The 25,130-nt window shown below is 38.8% G+C and overlaps 1 protein-coding gene across 4 annotated transcripts in view; it reads right to left on the bottom strand.

Moving 5' to 3' along the window:
* agbl5 (AGBL carboxypeptidase 5) overlaps positions 1 to 25,130 on the bottom strand; it is an 89,543-nt gene that overhangs the window by 49,783 nt on the left and 14,630 nt on the right. For all 4 annotated transcript variants that reach the window (XM_052024874.1, XM_052024875.1, XM_052024876.1 and 1 more), the window contains exons 5-11: positions 23,793 to 23,970; positions 21,167 to 21,345; positions 20,413 to 20,983; positions 10,296 to 10,465; positions 9,236 to 9,371; positions 7,160 to 7,341; positions 773 to 993 (exon numbers count right to left, since the gene is read on the bottom strand). In XM_052024874.1, coding sequence (XP_051880834.1) covers positions 773 to 993; positions 7,160 to 7,341; positions 9,236 to 9,371; positions 10,296 to 10,465; positions 20,413 to 20,983; positions 21,167 to 21,345; positions 23,793 to 23,970 — 1,637 coding nt within the window. The remainder of the gene's footprint in view (positions 1 to 772; positions 994 to 7,159; positions 7,342 to 9,235; positions 9,372 to 10,295; positions 10,466 to 20,412; positions 20,984 to 21,166; positions 21,346 to 23,792; positions 23,971 to 25,130) is intronic.

The raw sequence follows: 25,130 nt of genomic DNA, 5'->3' as shown, positions 1-25,130 counted from the left end.
GCTGGCTCTCACGTTTGTTCTTGTTTTTTAGCAACAATATTACTTCAGACCAAATATAATGCAAAATGTCAGTACTTCTGCAATGCCCTGAAGTTGACTTGAAACTAGAAAATTAAGTACATAACAACTACCACAAAGTTGTAAGTATTTGTACTGCACATGAATAATAAGTTAAAAATGATGATTCACAAATAAAAGCAAATTCATGGTCCCTTTAACGATGTTTAGTGCATTTATGGAACTTCTAAAGTAATCAATTTGCTCAACAGTCATAATTGCCAATTATGATAAAGATCTTTTGAAAGATGACAACAAATGTTAAGTAACTATTTTGAAGCCAGTTACACATTTATTGGTCATTAATCATGGTGCATCCTCCAGACCTTAATATTCCGTCCACCTTGCCAGGGGAAATCAGTAAATAGTACATGTGGGGTGAATGGGAAAAGGGGGATTTTCTTCTCAAGTGTGTTGATAATAAAACGAAACTCCTGACTAAACTTTTATTCTCCTGATCACCAAATGCTTCAACAAACACCTATCCTTGCCCAAGTGAAAACATTCTATTCTTTTCCTTGCCAAATAATTTAAATATCCCAAGTAATACATATTTTATATTACATAATTACATAATACATATATTCAGAATGTAAAACATTTTATGTAAATCCAAAAAGCCATCAACACCAATTAATTAATTTCTGCATTAAGGGTTAACACAGCAGCCACTTTCAGTAACCACTTACAAATACAATACCAGGGGACATCTTACCTCTCACTGGACCAAGAGTTTTGTGGCCACCTTTTGGAGGATTATGATTAGATGCTGGTGTACAGATCCCTTTTGTTAGTCCAGAGCTGCAGCCAAATGTGAAACTGGGAGATGTTTTAATCTGAGGTGGATTTTGATGCCCATTACTGTTTCCATGAATCCCAATCACATTATTCCTGGTCTTACTGAGGGAATTTTCTGAGACTGAAGACGTTATCCCACTAAGCAAAGAGAACAAATATTTTGTGGTGCTTGATACAAATAACAATTACCTGCAATGATGAAATGGAATTTTAAGTGCTTTACTCTTTGAAAGTTTACTCTTCAAAAGTTTACTACAATAATTCAACGTTAGAGGAACATTGTATAGACGATAGAGGAAACAGACTGAATAGATAATGTCCATGCACAAAAACGCAAATTAGAAATAGCAGAGGTTAAATAACAGTTCAAGAAAAAAGTAAACTCCTGTCAATCTTATTCCCATTATTACTAAGGGAAGCAAAATGGAATATTAATTAATTCCTCTTGTTTATTCTAAACATGCTTAGACCATTGCTGCTAACATTTTATGTAACTTCTTAAAGAGAAATATTGATTAAACTTGTTTGTTGAGTAATTGCCATTGCTTCAGATGCTCAGATCAGACAAGACAGAAACACTTACAAGCTCCTTGGGTATATAAATAGGTTACAAAATTTGCAAAACTTTGACCCCATACTTGTAACTGGCATTCTTTGATTACATTTAGCATTATACAAATGGCAGGCAAGTGCAAAATAGTTAATCCCTTTGAATTATTTGTCATGCTTTGTAAGATTTAATACAGAACAGTCATAGAGTCATATAAAAATGGGCCATTCAGCCCACCATATCTGTGCCAATTAAATACCATCTGTATCAATCCCATTTTCTTAACACTTGGACCTGTGGCCCTTCTATGCCTTGCTATTCAAGTGCTCAGTTAGGCTACTTAAATGTCGTGAGATTGCCTGCTTCCACCACTTACTCAGACAGTGTCTTCCAGATTCCATCCACTCTCTGGATGAAAAAGTTCTTCCTCAGACCTCCACTGAACCTCATGCCCCTTCCCTGAAGCCTATGCCCTCTGGTGTTAGATACTTATGCTACGGGAAGAGGTTTCTGACTATCTACCCTACCCATGCCCCTCATCATTTTGTATACAGGCAGTCCCAGGATTACATAAGTGTTCTCCTCCTGAGAATTGTCTGTAAGCGGATTTCTCCACATCAGAAACTTCGTTTTCTACAGATACCTATTTGTAATGCTCCACATGCACTTGCTATAATTCTTTTCATTTCATTGAATAATCATTCTACCAACTACCCATAATTAACATAGAACATATCAGCATTGGACAGATCAATCGGCCCACAATGTTGTGCTGATCTTGATGCCAAATTATACTAACTGTCTTCCTCCTGTGTATCATCTATATTCCTCCATTCCCTTCACATTCATGTATCTATCTAAAAGCCTCTTAAACTCCACCATACTGCCTGCTTCCACTACTACCCCTGGTAACCTATTCCAGGCACCTACCACTCTCTGCATAAAAAACTCGTGCCTCACGTTGCCTTACACTTCCCCCCCCTTAAAACCTTAAAAGCATGTCCTCTGGTTCTTGACATTTCTATCCCGGGGAAAGATTCTGACTGTCTACCCTATCTATGCCTCCCATAAATTTGAAAAATGTCTATCAGGTCTCCCCTCAGCCACCAACCCTCTAGGGAGAACAACCCAGGTTTGTCCAACCTTTCTTTATAGCTCATACCCTCTAATCCAGGCAGCATCCTGGTAAACATTTTCTGCACCCTTTCCATAGATATTCATGTCTTTCCTATAATTGGGCAAGTAGAACTGCATGCAATACTCCAAGTGTGGTCTGACTAAAGTTTTATATAGCTGCAGCATGACTTCCTTACTCTTATACTCAACACCCCTACCAGTGAAGGCAAGCATGCCAATGCCTTCTTTACCACCTATCCACTTGCATAGCTACTTTCAGTGAACTTAGGACTTGGACCCCAAGGTTCCTCTGTACCTCTGTAAGTGTTATTAAGGGGTCTACCATGAACTGTCTAATTTCTCCTTTCATTTGACCTCCCAAAGTGCAACACTTCACATTTCCCTGGATTAAGCTCCATCTGCCACTTCTTTGTCCATATCTGTAATTGATCTATATCCCACTGTATTCTTTGATAGTCATTTACACTCTCCACAAATTCACCAACCTTGGTGTCATCTGCAAACTTGCAAATCCATCCATCAACATTTTCATCCAAATCATTGATATTTATCATAAACAATAGAAGTCCCAGCATCAATCCTTGTGGAACACCACTGGTCATTGATCTCCAGCCAGAATAACAGCCTTCCACCCCTACTCTGTGTCATCTATGGGCAAGCCAATTCCAAATCCAAACTAGCAGTTCACTCTAGATCCCATGCATCTTTATCTTCTGAATCAATCTACTATGAGGGACCATATCAAATGTCTTACTAAAGTCCATGTAGATAACGTCCGCCACCTTACCCTCATCAAGCTCCTTTGTCACCTCCTCAAAAAAACTCGATCAAGTTTGTAAGGTATAACCTGCCCCACACAAAGCTATGCTGACTGTCCCCAAGCAGGTCATGCCTTTCCAAATGCACATAGATCCTATCTCTCTGTATCCTCTCCAATAGCTTCCCTACCACTGACATGAGGCTCACTGGCCTAAATTACCTGGATTATCCCTATTTCCTTTCTCGAACAAAGGCACATCATTTTCTACTCTTCAGTCCGCTGGGACCTCACTTGTTGCTAGTGAGGATACAAAAGTCCTTGTCAAAGCCCCAGCAATCTCCTCACTTGCTTCTCCCAATATTCTGGGATACATGCCATCAGGCCCTGGGGACTTATTCACCTTAATGCTTTTCAGAAGACCCAGCACTACGTCCTCTTTAATTTCAAAATGTCCCAGCACATTAGCATGCCCCACTCTGTCTTCACTATCCTCCATTTCCTTCTCAGTAAGTACCGACACAAAGTACTCATTTAGTACCTCAGCCACTTGCTCTGACTCCAAGCATAAATTCCTTTCTTTATCCTTGAGTGGACTTACCCTCTCCTTAGTTGTCCTCCTTCTCTTAATACAAGTATAAAATGCCTTGGGATTCTCCATGATCCTGCTTGCCAAGGACATTTCATGGCACCTTCTGGCCTTCCTAATTGTCAGCTTGAGCACTTTCCTGCTACCTTAATACTCTACAAGGGCCCAGTCTGCGTTTAGCTTCCTAAACCTTACGTATGCTTCCTGACTATATTTAGGACCTCTCAAGTCATCCAAGGTTCATTTACCTTACCATCCTTGTCCTTACACCTTACCAGAACATGCCGATCCTGAACTACTAGCTGGTCTTTAAACACCTCCCACATATCAGAGGTGGACTTGTCTGACACAGCTGCTCCCAATCAACGCCCTTAGCTCCTGCCTTATCCTGTCATAATTTGCCCTCCCCCAATTTAGTATCTTCCTGCAAGATCCAATTTTATCCTTACTCATAACTATCTTAAAACATAATGAGTTATGGTCACTATTCCCAAAATGTTCACCCACCATCAGGTCTGTCACCTGGCCTAGCACATTTCTCAAAATCAGGTCCAGTATGTTTTCTCCTCATATTGGACTCTCCACATACTGCTTCAAGAACACCTCTTCGATGCACTGAAGAAATCCTACCCCATCTAAGCTTCTTGGATTAAGGAAGTAAATTAAACCAATGGAACATATACTGTACCCTGTCATTAATGAATACCATGAACATTTATTACTACTAGCTTGAAAAATGCTGTAAATATATATGGAAGCATTTGCATAGAGTCAGATTTCCATATGTCAGGTCATTCATAATACAGGGAGCCCCTGTACTTCACTCAGGTCCCCTCCTCCACTTTCGCTCGTCCAAAGGGAATAAACCAAGCCTCTATCCAGTCTCTCCTCAGAATCAACATGGTCCATTCTAGGCAAAATCCAGGTGAATCTCCTCTGCAACCTCATCCAATGCAATCACATCCTTCCTTTAGTATCACAATCAAAAATGTACATAGTATTACAATTGTGGCCCTACCAGAGTTTTATAAAGTTGTACCATAACCTTCCTGCTCTTCTATTCTATGCTGCGGTTAATGACGTGTCCCATAGGCCTTCTTAGTCATTTACCTCCCTGCAGTGCATTCTTCAGAGATCTTTGGACCTGTACACTAAGATCCCTCCTCTGTTGCTTAATACTCCCTAGAGCACTACCGTTCATTGTCTATGTCTTTGCCTTCTTAGTCCTCCCAAACTGCATCACCTTACCTTTAATAAATTCTATCTGCTATTGCTCTACCCGTCTTACCAACTGATCAATGTTGTCTTGAAGTCTAGACTACCCTTCTCATGATCAAAAACACCATCAGCTATCATGTCATCTCCAAACTAACTAATCATACCTCCTACATTCACATACAAATCATTAATGTATGTAAAAAATATTAAGATTTCCAGCTTGGATCCCTGTGGTAGATCACTGGTCACAGGGATCATAAAAATAAACCTCTACCATCACTCTCTGCCTCCTACTACAAGCCAATTTTAGATACAATTTGCCAACTTGCACTGGATTCCATGGGCTCTGACCTTTGGGCCAGACTCCCATGTGGGACATTATTGAAGTCCATGTAGACTACATCAACCACACAGCCCTCATCAATACACTTAATTACTACTTCAAAAAATTCAAAACTATCTCCATCTAACACAGCCATGATCCATTTTTGATTAATCCCTTTTTTCCCCAAGTGTATATTAATCCTGTCCCTCAGTAATCTTCACAATAGCTTCCTGACCAAAGAAGTTAGACTCACTGGCCTGTGAGTACCTGGCTTATCCCTACTGCCCTTCTTCAATAAAAGTACCACATTTTCTGTCTTCCAGTCAATCCAGAACCCTACCCTTAGTTAGCAAAGATTTAAAAAACTGTTAGGGCCCCATCAATCTCCTCCCTTGCACCCCACAGCAGCCTGGGATACATCTTATCAGGCCCTGGGGATTAATCCACCTTAAATGTGCTAAGACATCTAATATGTCCTCTTTAAATGGTGACTTGTTCTAGAATTCACCATTCCCCTCCCCAAATCTTCCAACTCTAATGTCCTTCTCCTTAGTGAATACAGATGAGAAATATTCATTTAAGATCTCACCTGCACCCTCTGGCTTCACACACAGATGGTCTCTTTGGCCCCTGATGGGATCTACTCTTTTCTTGGTTACTTTGTTTCCTTTAACATACAGATAAAATGTTTTGGGACTTTAATCTTGTCTGCAAGTGATATTCTGTTGCTCCCTTCATTTCTTGTTTAAGTACATCACTTACACTTTCTACACTCCTGTCAGGCCTCCCCTGTTTTTAGTTCTCTGTACATGCTATATACATCCTTTTTTTTCTGTATCTCTTCCACAATAGCCCTTGATATTCAGAGGTCCTTGGACTTGTCCTTATCCTTCACCCTTAAGGAACCATATTGCCCCCGAGACCTCACTATTTCACTTTTGAATGGCTCCCACTAGTCAGATGTGGACTTATCTGCAAGTAACTGCCCCAAAACTACTTTTGCCAGGACCTGCATTATGATACAGTATAGCTCTTGGCCTTTTCCCATTTCAGGACCTTAATTTCCAATCCATCCATCCATATCCTTTTCCATAACTACGTTAAAACTTAAGAGTTCTGGTCGTCGTCTCCAAAATATTTTTCTCCAACATCTCTGCTATGCTACATTCAGTAAGATTAGGTCCTTTTCTCTAATCGCGTGGACACACTTTAAAAATTCCATCTCCTCTAAGCCTTTCGCACTTGGATGATCCCAGTTCAGAGTAATAAAAATAAACTAGATTTAGAACCCACATTGATTTTTTTCTGTAAAGTATTCTTCAACTCCTTTAAACAACAGTCATAGATCAGCAGTTTTCAACTGTCTTAGGCTGAATAGATATTGGACAACCCGAATAATGACTTTCAAGATAAATGAACAGCTATTTCCATAATATGCTTGAACATGGATAAACTTAAACTTGTAGTCATAAGCCATCTGGAACTTGATGATTGATCTTTTTAAGTTCCACTGAACCAGCTGTGCAAAAGCTAATACATCTTAATAAAAATATAGCCTTTTGCACATAACTATATAATGTTTATTTCAATGTTATCACTGCCAATATATTAGGGCCGCCACAAACCTTAATGATGAAAAATAGCTTTAGAAAATGGAACAGATAGTGAAAACCAGGTAAGTTACATTAAAGTTAAGGAATTGCCATCACAAAATATTTTGTTACCTACCTGGAACCTTTTGAAATCCTTGTACCATTTCTCTTAGACATTGCTGTGCTTCTTATATTCCGAACATGCTTCAACATCCACGCTCGAAGTTTTGTGAGACAGCTGTACTCTGACATAACAACTCTTGGCCAAGGATTGCAATCAGCTATATCCAATGCTGCAATGGCTAGAGCTCTCCCTATCTGAGAGAATGAGTGAAATACAAAGTTATTCAAAAGAGCAAATAATTCCTTTTAGTCCTTCACTCCTACCCTACTCTCTTCAAATGGATAATTCTCATTCCATTCAAATGGCTGGCCAAATGTAAGATCAGATTTTCCAAGTCATGTATCTGTTCCATACTTCTGGAACCTTTGAACATTCAATTTTCTCATAGTCACTCAGCCCAGAGGATCAATAACCATAGACTATTAACTAACTCTCTCATATTATTCAATTCTATTCCTTAAATATAGTCTATCACTTATTTGCTTCCTGGACAGTTCCATCAGGAAAATGATTTAATACTTTTCATGAACTTGTATTTCAAGCTATTTTACTAATATGTTTTGCATAATCCATTCCAACTGTGGCCCACATCACTGACCTCCACCTGAGATTATGAACCAAATGTATTCTACCATTTAAGACAGGTAATATGACAATCTCCTAGATTCAAAAAGCTAAGAATTTTACTAATACATTGTAACATCACACTCCATCTGAAAAACTCTGAACTCTGATTTCCTCATTTGATTTCAGCCCAAGATGACAATGTACTGGAAGGGCTAGAAGCTACAGCAGTGTTTTCAACTGACCAACTGTCTTCTATTCTTTGCTGTTTTAGAACTCCACCTATATTTATCTTACAAGCTGATATCTAAGCCAGGGCTACCCATTTTGTTTACATTTTGCCCATCTTAAAGTCAAATGCCTTGGAATATTGAATTACCCTGCAACCACATCTCAGTTATGGCTTAATTATCATTCCTTGTGCAACTAAGTGAATCAGCCTAATAAAATGTTCTATAGTTTCAGACATTAACATGCCGATGTTGGAGAGCTTCTGTACTACTTCTATTTTAAGTGGTTGGTATTGCCAAGACAACATATAAAACATAACTAGAACAATGTCATTGAATGCAAAGAAATTGCCAATGACTTATAAAAATAATCTAAAAGTATAATGCACCTTGGCCAAGAAAATTTTATTGCCATTTCACATTATTAATAATGGTGAATTATTAGTTATTAATTAGTATTCACCTTTATTATGAAGCAAATTGGATAGCATCTAACAAAATTAAAACATGTCTTGTTAAGCATGAACTTACCTTGCCAACAACTACTGTATCAAAATCCCCATGCATCTGTGGAATTGCAATACTTGCCTACAATCCACTTGGTCAGCCTAAACACTTAACTAAACAGTTTTCCTGTCAATTAGACCAGGAAACATTAGGGTTGAAGACAGGTGCAAGTATCATGGATTCACAATGACAATCCATTATTATAGGAAAGTGTCTGTGCCTGTAATGTGTGTAATCTCATTTCCTCAAATGTGTTTTTTTCATTTTCTCTGCAATTTCTTCACTTGTGTTAATCCCAGTTCTTGTTCCAGGTTGCCTAATTTCATAACAAATTAAATATTCTAATTTATTCTTCCAAGTTTAAACTTCTTGCACCTCAGCAAAAATTATTTAATCTGATTGATCAAAGAGCTTCACTGTTGTCTGCTCTTCTCACACGTGGCAGAGCTCCCTTGTAAAGGCAATGTGCTTGAAATGAATTCAAAATACCTCATTGCCCACTCAACCCTGCAAAACAAAAAGTCTATGAAATCTATGGGCAACTAGTAAATGTTATGGATGGAGAGGGACAATTTTCATTGCTGACCTCAAAATCTTGGCCGTTTACTTATCCATGACCAAAAAGAAAAAACTATCAGTGATGTTATGTTGTCTGTACTGAACATAACTAACAAATTTAAATGTTATCTTAAAGGCTGTCTGAAGCACAACTTCAACTGCAATATTCCAAAAATCATAAACCTGTGAATGCTTAAGGAACACATTGTAAACGTGTCACTTCACATACTTGCTCAAAGACTTCTACAGTGTATTTAGGCGGAAAGGTAGGTGCTGGTGGTGGAGTTGCTCGTCCATTGTCATGGCATGCAGGAGGGACTGGATTCACGTAACGGCCTGTATTGTAATTGCATTCCAACGTATAGCTGCCAAATAGAAAACAAAAATTCAAAAAAAAAATCAAACATTATGAAAACATTCTCTCACAAGATTAATATTCAATTAAGTGGTTAAGATGACAAGAAAGAAAAGCACTACGAATTATTCAATTTCTTTCAGACAATACAGTACAATCAGTCTTCTGTCTATCATCCAAGAACCATCTATCAGAACCAAATAACAAAGTCTTAAAAAGAAAAATAATATTCTGAGCAGCAGCCGTGTATTACAACAATCTGGATAAGCTTATGCTGACCACAATACGAAGGCTACACCATGATTAGAAATCAATTTAAGAACATTGAGTTTTCACATCTGGAGCAGTAGCGTAATCTTCCTTTGAATGAAAGTGACAAAATTCCAAGTAGCTAACCTTTAAGAGCACAGTAATCATGGTAAAGTTTTCAAATGCAGTCTATTACAAAAAACTTGTACAAAATAATTGACTTTCAATTAAGAGTGGATTTCAGATTTTTTCCCAAATAAAGAGAACACAGGATGTTTTATTGTTTAATATATCAATTTCTCTTTGTGTTTCATTGTGTCTAATTCACAGGCTAGATAACAGTATTATCAGGTTTGAAAGTACAAGCTTTAGAAAATCTAACAATTCTAATGTTTGCTGAAACACCGCATTTGAAGAAAATGTACTCACTTTGAACAAGAGTAATTGGAATAAATGTAACTTTTTAAAAAACTCTACCTTCAAATTTGAAGGATTAAATGCTTTCAGCCATACAATATAAACTATGCCAAACTTAAGTTTCCAATCCAAAATTGTGTGAGTAAACAAGCTACTAATAAACTAACCCATTGAACTGAGCATGACAAGTTTGCATCAAGGTTTTAAGCATATCCAAAGAATATTTTTATCCATTCCAAGTTATGAGCTACATTAAACATTCTATCACCTGTGAATAATTCCTGTGGCTTTGTAAATTGCCACTCTGCCACTTCCCTCTTTAGACTGTCCGTCCCTTTTATCTTTGGCATACATGTTTCTCTCGGAAAAATTACAAGCCGCAAAATCAAAGTGAGCCGAATTCATGGATATCAGTTTTGGAAACAACATATTCTCTACCTGTGGAGACAACAAAAACAATGTAATTATCAAAATAGAATTTTAAATTTTTTATGACAGCAGAGCGAGAAGGACACAAGTAAATGAAATTATTGAAATAAAAGCATTCAGATACAGAACTTTTGCTGAGAGTTCTGCCAAATGAAAATACTATGGAGTTATGGAGCATCTGGAATGCAGAAAATGTGGTAGATAGTACATTTAGCGAGTTGCTCATGCCACAGGCATAGAAAGAGAGGAAATTGCTAACCGCCAGGAAGGGCAGTACAACCATACAGGTAGGGCAGGAAATGCCTGTGGTCATTTGCCTCTCAAAACTGGTATACCATATTGGACACTGTTGGGGAGCTGGCCTCCCAGAGGAAAACAGCAGCAACAGCCCATGGAGGGCATTGCTGCATAGAAAGGGAAGTTAAGACTAGGAGAGTGACAGTCTTAGGGGACTCGATCATTAGGGGGAGAAGCTAGGTGTTTCTGTAGCCAAAAATAAGACTCCAGGATGATATGTTGTCTCCCTGGGGCTAGGGTCAAGGATGTTTCGGTAGTGGCTGCAGGGCATACTGAAGGGGAGGGAGGAGAAAAAGTTAATGTCAAGTAGGCAGAGCACGAGGGTAAATGCATGTGAGGGGAATACAAATCTAAATTGCATTTATTTTAATGCAAGTCTAACTGAGATGAACTCAAAACTTGAACCTGTGGGACTATGATATTGTTGCCATCACTGAGACATGATTGAAAGATGGGCAGGACTGGCAATTCAACATCTCGGGGTACAGAATTTTCAGATGAGACAGAGGTAGATATAAAAGAGGAGATGGCATTGCACTGTTAATCAAGGAATGCATTACTTCAAGGAATGCATATCCCAGAAGGCTCCTCAAATGAGAAACTGAGAACAAAAAAGGGTCGTGTTGTTACAGGGGGTGTTTTACAGACCAACTAACAGTCAGCAGAAGATGGAAGAACAGATTAGTCGGTAAGTAGCAGAGAGATGTGATAAAAATAGGGTTATAGTACTTTGGGATTATTAACTGGAATTACCTTAGTATAAAAGGCTCAGAGGAGGCAGAATTTTTGAGATGTGTCCAGGAGAGCTTTTTGACAGTATGTAGATAGACCAACAAGGGAGGGAGGATTACTGAACCTTGTCTTGGGGAATGTAGCCAGTCAGGTGGAGAAAATGTCATTCCGGAAACATTTTGGAGATAGTGGGTCTAACTCTGTATATTTCAAGAGTTTGTGGAAAAAGATAAGGCCAGGAATAGAGGTCTGAGATTGGGGAAAGGCCAATTTCATCAAAATAAGACAAGACCTGGCATCTACATGCAGATAGGTCCACATCTGCACAGTGGCAAGCATTCAAAGGAAAAATAACAAGAGTTCAGGGCCATCATGTTTCTGTAAAGGTAAAAACTAAGGGCAACTTGTACAGGGAACTCTGGATGATGAGGAATATTGAGGGCTGGATAGAAATAAAAAAGGAAGCATATAGTAGGTATAGAGTATGAAAGGTGGGGGAGGCCTGTCAAGACTATAAAAAGTGTAGGGAGATGCTTAAAAAGGCAATTAAAAAGGCAAAGAGGAGTAATGACATATTGCTGGAAAACAGGATTATAGCATTTTACAAGTATATCACGGACAAAAGAATAACCAGAGAAAAGAGTAGGGCCCATGAGGAACAGCAGGGGCAATCTATGCATTGAGCCGGAAGGTGTAGGTGAGATCCTAAATGAATACTTTTTAATCTTTATTCACAAAGGAAACTGACTTTGTAGTTGGAGAACTCAGTGAAGGGCAAGGCGAATCTCAATAAATAAAGAGGAGGTACTCATTGCCCTGATGGGCTTAAAGGTGGATAGGTCCCCAGGGCCCAGCAAGATTTATCCCAGGCAACTATGGGAGGCAAGGGAAGAGATTGCCAGAGCTCTGGCTGAGACTTTTTCAACTTTACTGGCCACAAGCAAGTAGCAGATGACTGGAGAAGACAGCAAATGTGATCCTCCTTTTCAAGAACAGCAGCAGAGAAAAGCCTGGCAATTACACACCTGTGAGCCTAAAATCAGTAGCAGGCAAGTTATTGGAAAAAGTTCTTAAAAAGGCAGGGACTAATCAGAGATAGCTGGAATGACTTTGTCAAGAACAGATCTTGTATGACCAATCTGATTGAATTTTTTGAGGAGGTAAAAAAATATATTAACGAGGGCAGTGGAGTAGATGTGGTTTACATGGGCTTCATTAAGGCCTTTGACAAGGTCCCACATGGAGATTGGTCCAAAAGGTTAGGTCCCGTGGGATCCAGGGCAAGTTGGCAATCTGGATCCAAAATTGGCTTGGCAAAAGGGGACAGAGGGTGATAGTAAAGGGTTGTTTTTGTGATTGGATGCCTGAGACTAGTGGTGTTCCACAGGGATTGGTGCTGGGACCCCTGTTGTTTGTAATATATGTGAATGATTTGGATATGGATGTAGCTGGCATGAACAGCAAGTTCACAGATGACACGAAGATTATGGAGTGTGAAGGGTAATCTTAGGCTAAAGGGTGGTACTGATGTGTTGGTGAAATGGGCTGAGAAATGGAGATGGAGCTTAATTCCAATGAATGTGAAATGATACATTTTGAGAGTACTAATGTAGCAAGGACATACACCATGGGTAGAGGGAGTACTGAGGAACAGAGGGACCTTGGTGCGCAAGTTCAAAGATCCCTGAAGGTGGCAGCGCAGGTAAATAACATGGTTAAGTAGGCATATGGGGCACAGGCCTTCATTAGTTGGGACATTAAATATAGAAGAGGAAGCTTATGCTCCAGCTTTATAAAACATTGGTCAGACCTCAGCTGAAGTCCTGGTCACTGCACTATAGGAAAGATGTGTTAGTGCAGGAGTGGGTGCAGAGGAGATTCATCAGGATGTTGCCTGGGATGAAGTGTTTTAGTTATGAGGAGAGACTGGAGAGGCTAAGTTTTCCCTAGAGCAAAGGAGATTATGAAGAGATATGGTTGAAGTATATAAAATTATGAGGGATACAGATAGGTTAGACTGCAGGAATCTTTTCCCCCTCTCAGAGGTGAATAAAAATAGAGGACATAGATTTAGGGCATGGGATAATAGATTTAGAGGAGATCTGAGGGAGACCCTTTTCACCCAGATAGTGGCGAGTACCTGGAAAGCACTGCCAGAAAGATTGGTGGAAGCAGAGTCGCTGACAGCATTTAAGAGGCATTTAAATGAACACTTGAATTGCCTAGAAATCAAAGGCTATGCCAGAAATGCTAGAAGATGGGAATAATCTAGCTGGGTGCCCACTGGTTGGTGTGAATGTGGTGGGCCGAATGATCTGTTTTCATGCTGTTTGACTCTATGACTGACATTTATAATAAAGCTCATCCTATAGTATCTGAAAGAGACAGTGTATATATTATTTAAGATGTGTAAGCAGGTTGAAGCTTGAAACATTCGAAAGACAATAGAAATCTTGAAGTTAAACAATCAAAATTTCAAGCTGTTCCTCATCCATTTCACATCCAGATACTATTTACTTGGATTGGCTGGGAGTCTGTGTCGATGCCATAGTTGATGACAAAGAATGTCATACTCAAAAGTTAGTCCTATCCATAATTTGTCTCCCAAAGTGATGCAGTAACCAGCAACTGGATTTATGCCAGCTTTGGAGGATTTGGAGGGCTATGAAAGTGAAATAAACGTCTACTAATCAGCTTTGGAAAGCTATTTCTCCAGTGAATAAAATGCCCAGACATTATAGGAAAAGCAATATTGCCATCAAGATTTCGGTTGTGTGGCTTCACTTAAAAAGGAGACATGTATAAATTGAGTTTCTGGTTGATTTGAATGACACCACTCTCATTGCTATAACATTGGCCATTTCCTTTCCAGCTTTTTACATTATTCATTCCAAAAAAACAAAAATCAATAAAGCTGAAGATGCTGGAAATCTGAAGAAAAAACAGAAAATGCCAGAAAATCTCAATGTTAGGCAACATCTTTGGAAAGAATTGCAATTAATAGTTCATGTCTGGGACCCTTCATCAGGGCTGAGAAATAGAGAAACTGGTTAGTCTAGGTGGCAGAGGATGTGAGGGAGTTTGGGCAATGGTGGAACAAAGGGAATTTCTCTGATAATGTGAAATAATGTGGTAGTTAAGAGGCAGTTAAGCTCCTTTATATGATGTGTTGCTGATGTTGTAGCGTCTGGCTTATTAGGACATGCACGGCAGGCCAGACTTTACTCATGAAAGAAAAAGGAAAAAGGGATGGCGGGCCAAAATGGCCAGTCCTGATACAAACAGAAAGAAGGAAATGCATCTCAAGCTGGAGAATTTAATATCAATTCCTGCAAGCTGCAGCATGCCCAGATGAAAGATGAGTTGTTCCTCGAGCCTACGTTAAACCTTGTTGTAACAATGCAGGAGACCACAGAGAGGTTAGAGTGGAAGGGGATGGTGAACTGAAGAGGCAGGCAGGTGGAAGCTCAGGATCACTCTTGTGGACTGAGCACAGGTACTCCACAAAGAAATCACACATTTGCATTTGGTTTACCCAATGAAGAGGAGGCCACATTGTGAATACTAATTACACTCCACTAGATTGGAAGAAGAGAAAATTAATTACTACCTTACCTGGAAAGACTGTTTATGTCCTTGGATGGTGGAAAGGGAAGGGGCGTACAGACAGGTATCGCACCTCTGGTGGTTGCATGGGAAAGTGCAAAACAATGGGGACTAGTAGATAAGACAGAAGAGCAGAAAAGTTCAATGATGTTGTATTCTTAGTAACTTGGCTAAAGTCTGAGACTTTATTGCAGTGACAATAAGTTTTATAGCCTGAACCAGGTAATTGAAAAATCATTTAATTTTCTTAAATAAAGGATTTTTCAATCCGTTTTTGGAATTGAAGCCAATCTCTACTAGATTCTCTGGTCTTGAGTGGGAGCAGTTTTTCAATAAAAGATGGGAGAGATCTCCTTGCTTCCAGTATCAAATGAAGCACCCATAGCTGCAAACACAAGGTGTCACTCACAAACATCACTGTTCAGCCTCTGCACCTCTAACTTGACAATATAAACATGTTTAGGCTATCTGAGTCACTAGAAATATGTCCCCTTTCCTGAAACAAGGTAGTGCCTATTAATATTCCAGGTCAAAGTAATATGTCAATGTGACATATCACTGAAAAAAATGGAACCTGCACAAATCATGAACAAAATAGTTTCAGTACAAAAAATCTCCTGTGTCTATACATCAAATATTCAAAGGAGATAAAGTATAATATATTTTTGCAAAGATCTCTGTACAAATTAAGGATGTGGAGAAAATTAAAAAGCGAGAGCATAAGACAAGATTGACGAGAAAGGCCAGGCTACTAGCAAAGGATTCTGCTTCTAACCTACCAGTGGAAAGGACCATAGCATAGATTAGCAATAAAATTCATCCACTTGCTTTAAATTAAATAATTGAATTAACAGTTCTTGATGCTCACCAATTTTAGATATTGTTGACACTACCTCTGTGGCAACAATCAAGTAAGGGGCTGAGCTCAGACCAAATGAAGACTTTAAACAATCATTTGCTCAATTAAAGGGTCAAAGCCCAACAAACTGACCACTGTTCATATTCTGCTATTCTACAGAGTTTTGTTCCACATGCTCTCCAGATTATTTATGATCCTGCAGAGTTTTGGCCAAAGGAAGCAGTTGCTGGTTGCCACAAACATTTTGCTTAGCTTCAAGAGCATCTGATTCCAGCAGCATGGAAATGAAGGCAAATCAGCCATCTAAATTCCATCAAATGTCTCTGGCCAGAAACACTCCACCACTAACTTCCCACCTCCTCCACTGTGTTGTTCAATGTCAAATGAGAGTAATATATTCTGCCAACAGAAAACCTTTGCTGGTACACCCTGTTAATTTCAACAGCCAACAGGGAGAATTCAGTATTCACTGACATATGGTTTAAATTAAAGAAAAAAAAAGTTTATCAGTGGACCCTGTCTATTTTGTCAATTTTCAATGGACACAGAAGAGGAATTCCAACATACTATATTGTCTAGGTGCCTTTTTAAATATCTCTTTGCTATTTTTTAAATGCTAGCTGTAACTTTTGATAATTAACATGTCATATTGACAGGTTGCAGCTCCAAGCAGCCAGAGTTTGAGCTGGAAGCTGAGTCAACCTTAAAGTTTGAACCATCCCTCCAGAAATACAGATTGCCAACAAACTGGGTGAGACAAGGGGGAAAAAGTATTACCACCACTGACTAAATAAACTTGCAAGGTGAAACTTTGCACAGTCGCTAACCATATTTACACACTTGTTCATTTTATTTTAATTAAGGAACTACTCTCACTTAGACATGCATTTCCTTAAAGAAACATATATGAGTGGATTTTGCAAGTAAGTGCTGAGTTCTGAAAGAAACTGCCAGAATTTATCTGTTTAAATGAAAGCAAGCCCAAGACTTCAACAAGTGTGCTGTCAAATGCAGAGGTCCCAGAATTACTGGCAGCTTCAGAACACCAAATACATCATAAAAAAGCAATTCCAGCGTAGTTTTTCTCTCTCCTGTTCTCATTCATCTTTCTCTATGCACACCACTCCAGACAGACCATCTGCAATTCACAAGCCTGTAGCACACTCTCTCAACTAGCACTAACACTAGGATCTCCACCTTATCATAAGCAATTATTTTCTATTCCCCATCACTCCCCATTTAGCAGCAACTTTAAACATGTTTCATTTGTAATTTTTCTTAGTTCTGATCAAGGGACATGAAATGTTAACTGTATCTCTACATATGCTGTTTTACCAACTGAATACTTCCAGCTCTTTGTTTTTGTGCCAAATTTGTCCGTTTGGTTCACTGCCAAACTTCACATTAAAGGAGCTCTGGGATGACATCCTTTATGGATTGTCAGGCTGCAGATACGAAGTAAAGGTAAGGTAAGCTCCGTTTCTTCTTGATTATTTTAATCCCTTTAATTATTTATATATTTTCAAATTTTTTTTTTAGCTAACCTTGTTTTAAAAATCAAAATTTCCATAATAGTTTTTAAATGTTTCTGAATGTCACAAACATCCAAATAACCAATAAAGCCTTTACATTTGGGGCCAGGCGTTAGCCAACTGTCAAAATTTTCAGGTGCACCTTTGAGGACTACAGCTCGTCAATGCACAGCTCGAAACCCTACTTCCACTCAGATAATGTGGAGTTTGGTTTGCTTCAGGCCATTAAGGTAAAAACTCTGCATCCATTAGGTGTGGGTAAAACATGATCAACAATTTCAGGCATCAAATAATACCTTTTGAAATTCAGTCCACTTTTTTTTAAATCATTGCTTACATGTATCATAAAAGCCTCCAAACCACAGGGTACAAACCTAAAAATTCCTTGAAATGTTATTAGATGTGGCAAATAGAGAAAATACAGGCACCATTGAGTACATAGGCAGCAGGTAAAAATCTCAAGGCATTTCAGAATTTAAAGTTATGGAATTAGGAATGTAGCAAATTGGATTAATAATCACCAACAACATGCATGTTGGGCAGTTTTAAAGAGGCATTAGAAATAGTTCACTTCCATTTGCAGTCATTTCCAGTGCTTTGGATTCAAAGCTGAGAGGAAGCATTGTCCAAGTTTGCATATGGTACCAAATAGGGATCTTAATTATTTAGAGACATCTGGGATGGTAAATTGTTTATTATTGTCACATGAACCGAGGTACAGTGAAAAACTTTGTTTTGCATGCCATCCATGCAGATCATTTCATTACAACAGTGCATTGAGGTAGTATAGGAGACAATAACAACAGAATGCAGAATAAAGTGTTACACTTACAGAGAAAGCGCAGTGAAGGCAGACACTAAGGTGCAAGGCCATAATGAGGAAGATTGTGAGGTCAAGAATCTAAATCATACTAGGTGATCATTCAATAGACTTATAACAGCAAGATAGAAGCTGTCCTTGAGCCTGGTGGTACGTGCTTTCAGGCTTTTGCATCTTCTGCCCAATGGGAGGGGGAGAAGAGAGAATGTCCAGGGTGGGGTCTTTGATTCTGTTGGGTGCTTTACTGCAGCAGTGAGTAGACAGAGTCCATGGACGGGAGGCTGGTTTCCGTGATGTGCTGAGCAGTGTCCACAACTCTGCAGTTTCTTGTGGTCTCGGGCAGAGCAGTTGCCATATCAAGCCATGATGCATCCGGATAGGATGCTTCCTATGGTGCATCAACAAAAGTTGATGAGGGTCAAAGGGGACAATTTTTTAGTCTCCTGAGGAAAGTAGAGGTGCTGGTGAGCTTTCTTGGTCATGGCGTCAATGTGGTTGGACCAGGACAGGCTATTGGTGATGTTCACTTCTAGGAACTTGAAGCTTTCAACCCTCTTGACCTCAGCACCGTTGGTATAAACAGAAGCATGTGCACTGCCCCCCTTCCTGAAGTCAATGACCAGTTCTTTTGTTTTGCTGATATCGAGGGAAAAGTTGTTGTCATGACGCCATGCCACAAGGCCCTCTATTTCTTTTCGGTACTCCAACTCATCGTTATTTGAGATTCGGCCCACTACAGTGGTGTCACCTGCAAACATGTAGATGGAGTTACAGCAGAATCCTGCCACGCAGTCTTGAAGATGTATAGGGAGTAGAGTAGGGGGCTGAGGACACAGCCTTGTGGGAATCATGGTGGAGGTGTTTGCTGCTTATCCTTACTGATTGTGGTCTATTGGACAGGATGTCAAGGATCCAGTTGCAAAGGGAGGTGTTGAGTCACAGTTCTAGGGGTTTGGAGATGAATTTGCTTGGAATTATAGTACTGAAGGCAGAGCCGACATTCCTTTAGGGTACAGGTCTGCAAAGGGTTGGCACTATGTGATTTTTTTTTCAGTGGGAGTAAGGGTTAATCGGTGAGGATAGGCAGCAATACCTCCAGCACAATTATTCTCAACACTGGCGCCCCACAAGGCTGCGTCCTCAGCCCTCTACTCCCTATACACTCACGACTGTATGGCCAGATTCTGCTCTAACTCCATCTACAAGTTTGCAGATGATATCACCGATGTAGGCCGTATCTCCAACAGTGATGAGTCAGAGTACAGGAAGGAGATAGAGAGCTTAGTGGAATGGTGTCATGTGACAATAATAAACCAATACATTCTGAAGGGAATTAGGTTTCTACCTTTTGAGTGTACCTCAAGAATTCTGTGTTATTAGTTCACTGGAGACTTAAGATAGTGTAACAGATTTGTAAGGTCATTAAAATTCTTCTACCATGGTTGCAATGTGTACCATCCCCAAAAAGAAATGGCTGAGATCCCTAAATATACCAAAGGCTATTGGACTGAACAAGGTCCCAGCTGTAGTATTGAAGAAATGTGCTCCAGAACACGTTATACCTTTAGCCAAGCCGTTCCAGGATATTTACAACACTGGCATTCGGTCTGACAAGTTACTGCCCAGTCACTATACTGTTAATCACCAAAGTGATGGAAGGTATCATCGACTTTTCATGTGCAATTCAGGACAGGCAAAAAATAGAAAAAAAGCAAATGGAGGAATAAAAGATTTTTAAAATGTGGTAATGCTGATACTATACAAAGTTTTGTTTACAGTACTCAGAATGTCTTGTGTCTCTGTCTAGTGTTTGTTGTCCTCCTGAATCTAAGATTACAGTTTGAGTGCTTAGAATTATGAAGAATGAGATGAGACAGTCTCCTCAAAATAGTTAAGATTTCTGGAATGAAGAGTCAAAGATACAAAAGCCAATGTTAAAGAATAACAATAAAAATCTTCTTTTTAGTGTTGAGGATATGGAATTCATTCCCTATATTCGTGATCAAAGCAAAAATGACTCCATCAGGGAAACCCAGTATTTAAAAAGAATCAAATAAAATTACTGTTAGCTCATGCATACAATGTTCAACAACAGACAATGGATACTAACCTGGTTATTTTCAGATGGAAGACAATTTCCATACATAAAACAGCCACGCTTTGAAGCATGTCCATGCAAGTCCACATAGTAGGCAATCCCACTCTCGTGAGGAGGAATGTGCTCTGTGTTTTCTGAAGAGTCAGAAGTATCACTTGCTTTCTCACCGAGTGTACCATCACCATTTGAAGAATCAATTTTCCCATTGCGTGATTCTGGAAACAGCTGCCTATCGTTGTTTTTGCTCTGATTTAATGAATCTAATTGGTCATGGTCTTTACAGGGAATGAGGCTGTCTATTTCACCATTTGCAACATTTTTTAAATTTTTGCTTTTTTCCAATTCTGACAGTGAGGTCTCAGAGGAAATTGAAGTGTTATTGATGGAATGATTCAAGTCCTTTGTAGATAAGGGACCATTGGATAACAATGAAGAGAACATTCTCAATTCAGAATTGTCTGAAGGCACACGATTGTTGACATGGTGATAGAGGATGACTGCACGTGCCGCATAAATTGAAGGGTGCAAATTAAAATCTGGATTCATGTACAACCGGTTCAGATTCACACCTCTAGAATCAGTCCTGGCAAATACAAAGCATGTCAGATTTTAAAAAGAATTTGACACTATTAAATTGTTAATTCAAGTCTCTTCCAAATATACTACAGGACTAGCTGACACAATTATAGGAAACAAATATTTATATATCTCAGAGCAGTTTCCAGACTGCCTTAATGCTGTAGCAGTTGAATATTTACAAGCTTACCGATAGTGTCCCCTCACCACACCATCCGGATTCAACATGGGTACAAGTTTAAAAACAAACATTCGTCTCAACATCTGAGCACGAAGATCATCAGCTCGCAAAATAAACTCCAGAAAACCATTGAAAACAAAACTGGAGGGAGTTTCACCAGGATGCACGCGACTGCTGAGGAAAAATACCTAAAACAGAAAATATAATCACTTTGCATTATTTTTCAATTCATCAAATATGTTCCAGATGCAAATAATTTGAAGCAATAATAGCTGACTATAAATATAAATTAACCCCAGAACAGCATCTGATTACTTATTAACACATTCCAGGTTACAGCACTGCGAATTCTGAACGTTAATCATTAATACCCAACGTACACCACTTTTGGGGACTGGCTAAGAGAGATTTTGTTTTCTACCCTGGGTAAAGTAAAAGGAATCATAAATATTTTTCAATGAAAATACTTTAAAAATACAAAACAAATATGGGCGGTGGGGGGGGGGGGGGGGGGGGGGATGAAACATTTTGAACAGCACTCGCCTGTACCCAATTACCTGTGTTGCATTCATCCTTTGGTAACAAAACCAAAACCATACATAGTACTCCAGGTATGGTCTCACCAAGGCCATATCTAATTGAACCAAGGTTTCTTTATATTCCAATGCATTTGGAATGAAGGCTAAGATACCATTAGCCTTTCTAGTTGCTTGCTGTACTTGCATATTGACAGTGATATGTCCCAGGACACAAAATCCCTATAATCTGCAATAATTCTCAATCTTCCAATTTATAAAATTTTTCTTCTAATTTTCCTACCAAAGTCTCATTTCTCACATTGTAATGCATTTTCTTAATCATACCCATTCAATCCTATATTTTTCCCCAACTTCTTTCCATTCTCTCATCTTGTTTACTCAAAATTGACTCTAAATAACCAAGGTCTAAACATGCACCATAGTGGTTATAAAATGCCATAATCCATTTATTATAGTTTATTTTTAAACCATTAACCAGTCCTCCTTCCAAACTAGTATCTGAATTCTATCCATTAAGCCCAAATTCTTACATGGCACCTTCCCAAATGATTTTGAAAACTCCTTCCACTGGAGGTTTTCCCTTATCTAGCCTGTTGGGCTGCAAGCTTAAATAATTATTAGCATTTCAAACATGATTTCACTTTCGTAAATCCAATCAAGCAATAATTTAAGATTTGTTACAACTTGCCAAATATACTGTACTATTTTCTCTACTACTGTTTCAAACTGACCTATAGTTCTCTTCAATATCATCCCATCTCTTTTGAATGGACAGTTATTTACTGAGCAACAAGATCAAATTCCAAAGTATAGGGAATTCTACAAGGTCAAAATCAGGGCATCCATCAGCATTGTAGCCACCTTCTAAATCAATGGGGCGTTGGTTACAAGGTAAACATGTATTGCCTTTCAGTCCTAAGCATTTCTGGAGTACTAATCTTTGGCACATTAATTTCTTCAAATTTCTCATTCACACAATGCCCATGTTTCCCCAATGCTTCTATAATTTCTCTGTACCTTCTACCATGGAAGCTTTCAACTCTCTGCCTTTTCATGACCTCCTATTTTAATTCCTCCATTCACAGCTTATAAGTGAGCCATGTTCATTTGTACAAATGGTAGGAAATTTTGAACAAGAGGCCAAGATCTTACAAGTTTGGGCTAGATCATTCAGGATTGAAATCAGGAAGTAATTTTCACATAAAGGATAGTAGAAACTTGAAATTCTCTCTTCTAAAATGCCATGGATGTTGAGTAAATTGAAATTTTTCAGCATTGAATAAGTTTTTTTTGTAAGGAACATGCATCAAGAAGGCTAAGCAGGCTCAAGTTTCAAAGCATGTGATTTAGTGCAATGACAAGGAATCTATTGGCTCGAGACTGATCCAATGGCCACAGTGCAAATAAGCTGGAGACAACAGAGATGGAACAGCACAGATTCATTAGAATATTGCCTATCATGAGGAAGTATAAAAGAAAAAAAACTCTTAAAAGATTGGTTTTCCTCAGCGGGAAGAGGATTGCAAAGAGGTAAAGGGGCAATTTCATGGAGGAGTTCAAATCTTTGAAGGCAATAGGACAAATAGCACTACTTCCTTTGATTGAATACATTGATGGATGGAAAGGAGTTTGAGGTATGTGAGATCCAGAAAACTGCTTGCATCAATGATAAACTCTTAACACATTGGTTGGCACCAACAGCCTGTTGAAATTTTTACCTGATTCTTTATTTCAATGAAACTTGGTACCTTCCAGAGAGCTGGGGAGATAAAGTGTGTGAACATTTTTAAAAACTCTGAGGGAATGGTTAGATGGATCTTAGAGCAGGATAAAATGTCGGCACAACATTGTGGGCTGAAGGCCCTGTACTGTGCTGTAATGTTCTATGTTCTAATAATTCCTCGTCCATATTCAAATGGTCAGATAAGTTAATGACTCTCTATAATATACTGATCAGTAAATAAAAAGCAATATTTCACCAAAAATTAATATCATCAGTGCAGATCACTAAATGTCCTAATACTACAGCAGCTTTTAAATATGTAAATGCATGAGTAAGCAAAGTCTTTGTAAACTGAGCTTGTGTGCTATCTTACTTGTTTTCCAGAGAACAGATGTGGGCGAGAAGTGGAATGGTCTGGAAAAAGTTTTTCTAGTCTTGGTTCACATTCAACCATCATTCCATGACATGAAGTAATAGTGATGAGGTCAACACGTAGATTGTCCAGAGAGTAACACAGAGGCTCACGGTGATAATAAATAGTATCAGCAGGGCTGAAAAAAAATTGTTCCAATTACAAGTTAATTTCTTCACAAAATTAAACCAATATAAAAGGTGCACAGAAAGTCAAAAGGAGGCAAAAAGGTAGTACAAAGGTCAATTCAAATTACTTTTTAATTTACAGAGAAGGGGATAAAGAGACTCCATTGGAGAGATTAAGGAGAACTTCAAATTCTGGCCTGCAGCCTGTGGCAGCCCTGAAACACAATGCTGACATCAGCACATGAAATACCATTAAGAGTCAAACACAAAGAGAAACTGGTGGCGCAAAAGGTTACAAACTGGCATTTCGCTTATGACCACAGGAACAGAGGTTGGCCGCTTTAGCTTAGGAACACCTTCTGCCAGTCAGTGAGATTATACGATCATTTATAAAATGCAACACGTGTCTGCCCTTTCCACAAAATCACTCCCAATACCTTTGGTGAAGATTATTACATAATAAAAGTTTGGAAGTTTTTAAACTGATAAATGGCTAAATGTTTAGTTGCTTTTGTTGGAATTTTTCAATATTTGAAGTGATTCTGCTTCTTTATTCATCTTGCTTGTACCAGGATCCTGCTCGGAACCCTTTATGACTTAACATGAATATAAAACTTCCTCCTTACTTAAAAAAAATTATCAACAGTAATTCTAATAATCTGAGGTGTCCAAATTGCTTTTGCAATTTACATGAGTTTTAAAAGATAAAGGCTTGGGGAAAGATGCATAACATTAATGTACTAATTTTTTTTGCATTATTTAACAGGGTTATCAATGGACAGAGGCCAGGACACTTACTTTATACAAGAAAATCTTCTGCTGAGCCACAGGCATTTTTCACATCAGTCATTGTCACTTCCCCTATGAGCTGCATCATTCTGGACTTAGGCTGCTGCCTTGATTTGCTCCATAACAGTCCCTGCTTGCTTGCACTTATTTTTCCCAGAAGTACAGAGCTAATGCGTGTGGCAAGAACAACAATTGAATGGGGTTGTTGCTTGTATGCTGACCCTTCGTGGTGTAAAACTGCAGGCCAGTTGTGAAATCATCCAGATGCTCACTTCAGAGTACAATTCCACCACAAGGTTCAATGATCATACAGTGATCATCAGCTATGCAAGTTTCTGATATCCAGCATGTCTTGGACTTGCAACTTTTATTTTGTATATTA

This window comes from Pristis pectinata, chromosome 10 (genome assembly GCF_009764475.1).
Source record: "Pristis pectinata isolate sPriPec2 chromosome 10, sPriPec2.1.pri, whole genome shotgun sequence".
Classification (NCBI taxonomy): Eukaryota; Metazoa; Chordata; class Chondrichthyes; order Rhinopristiformes; family Pristidae; genus Pristis; species Pristis pectinata.
The sequence above is the reverse complement of the archived record's forward strand: the minus strand, read 5'-3'. Positions and strand labels throughout refer to the sequence as shown.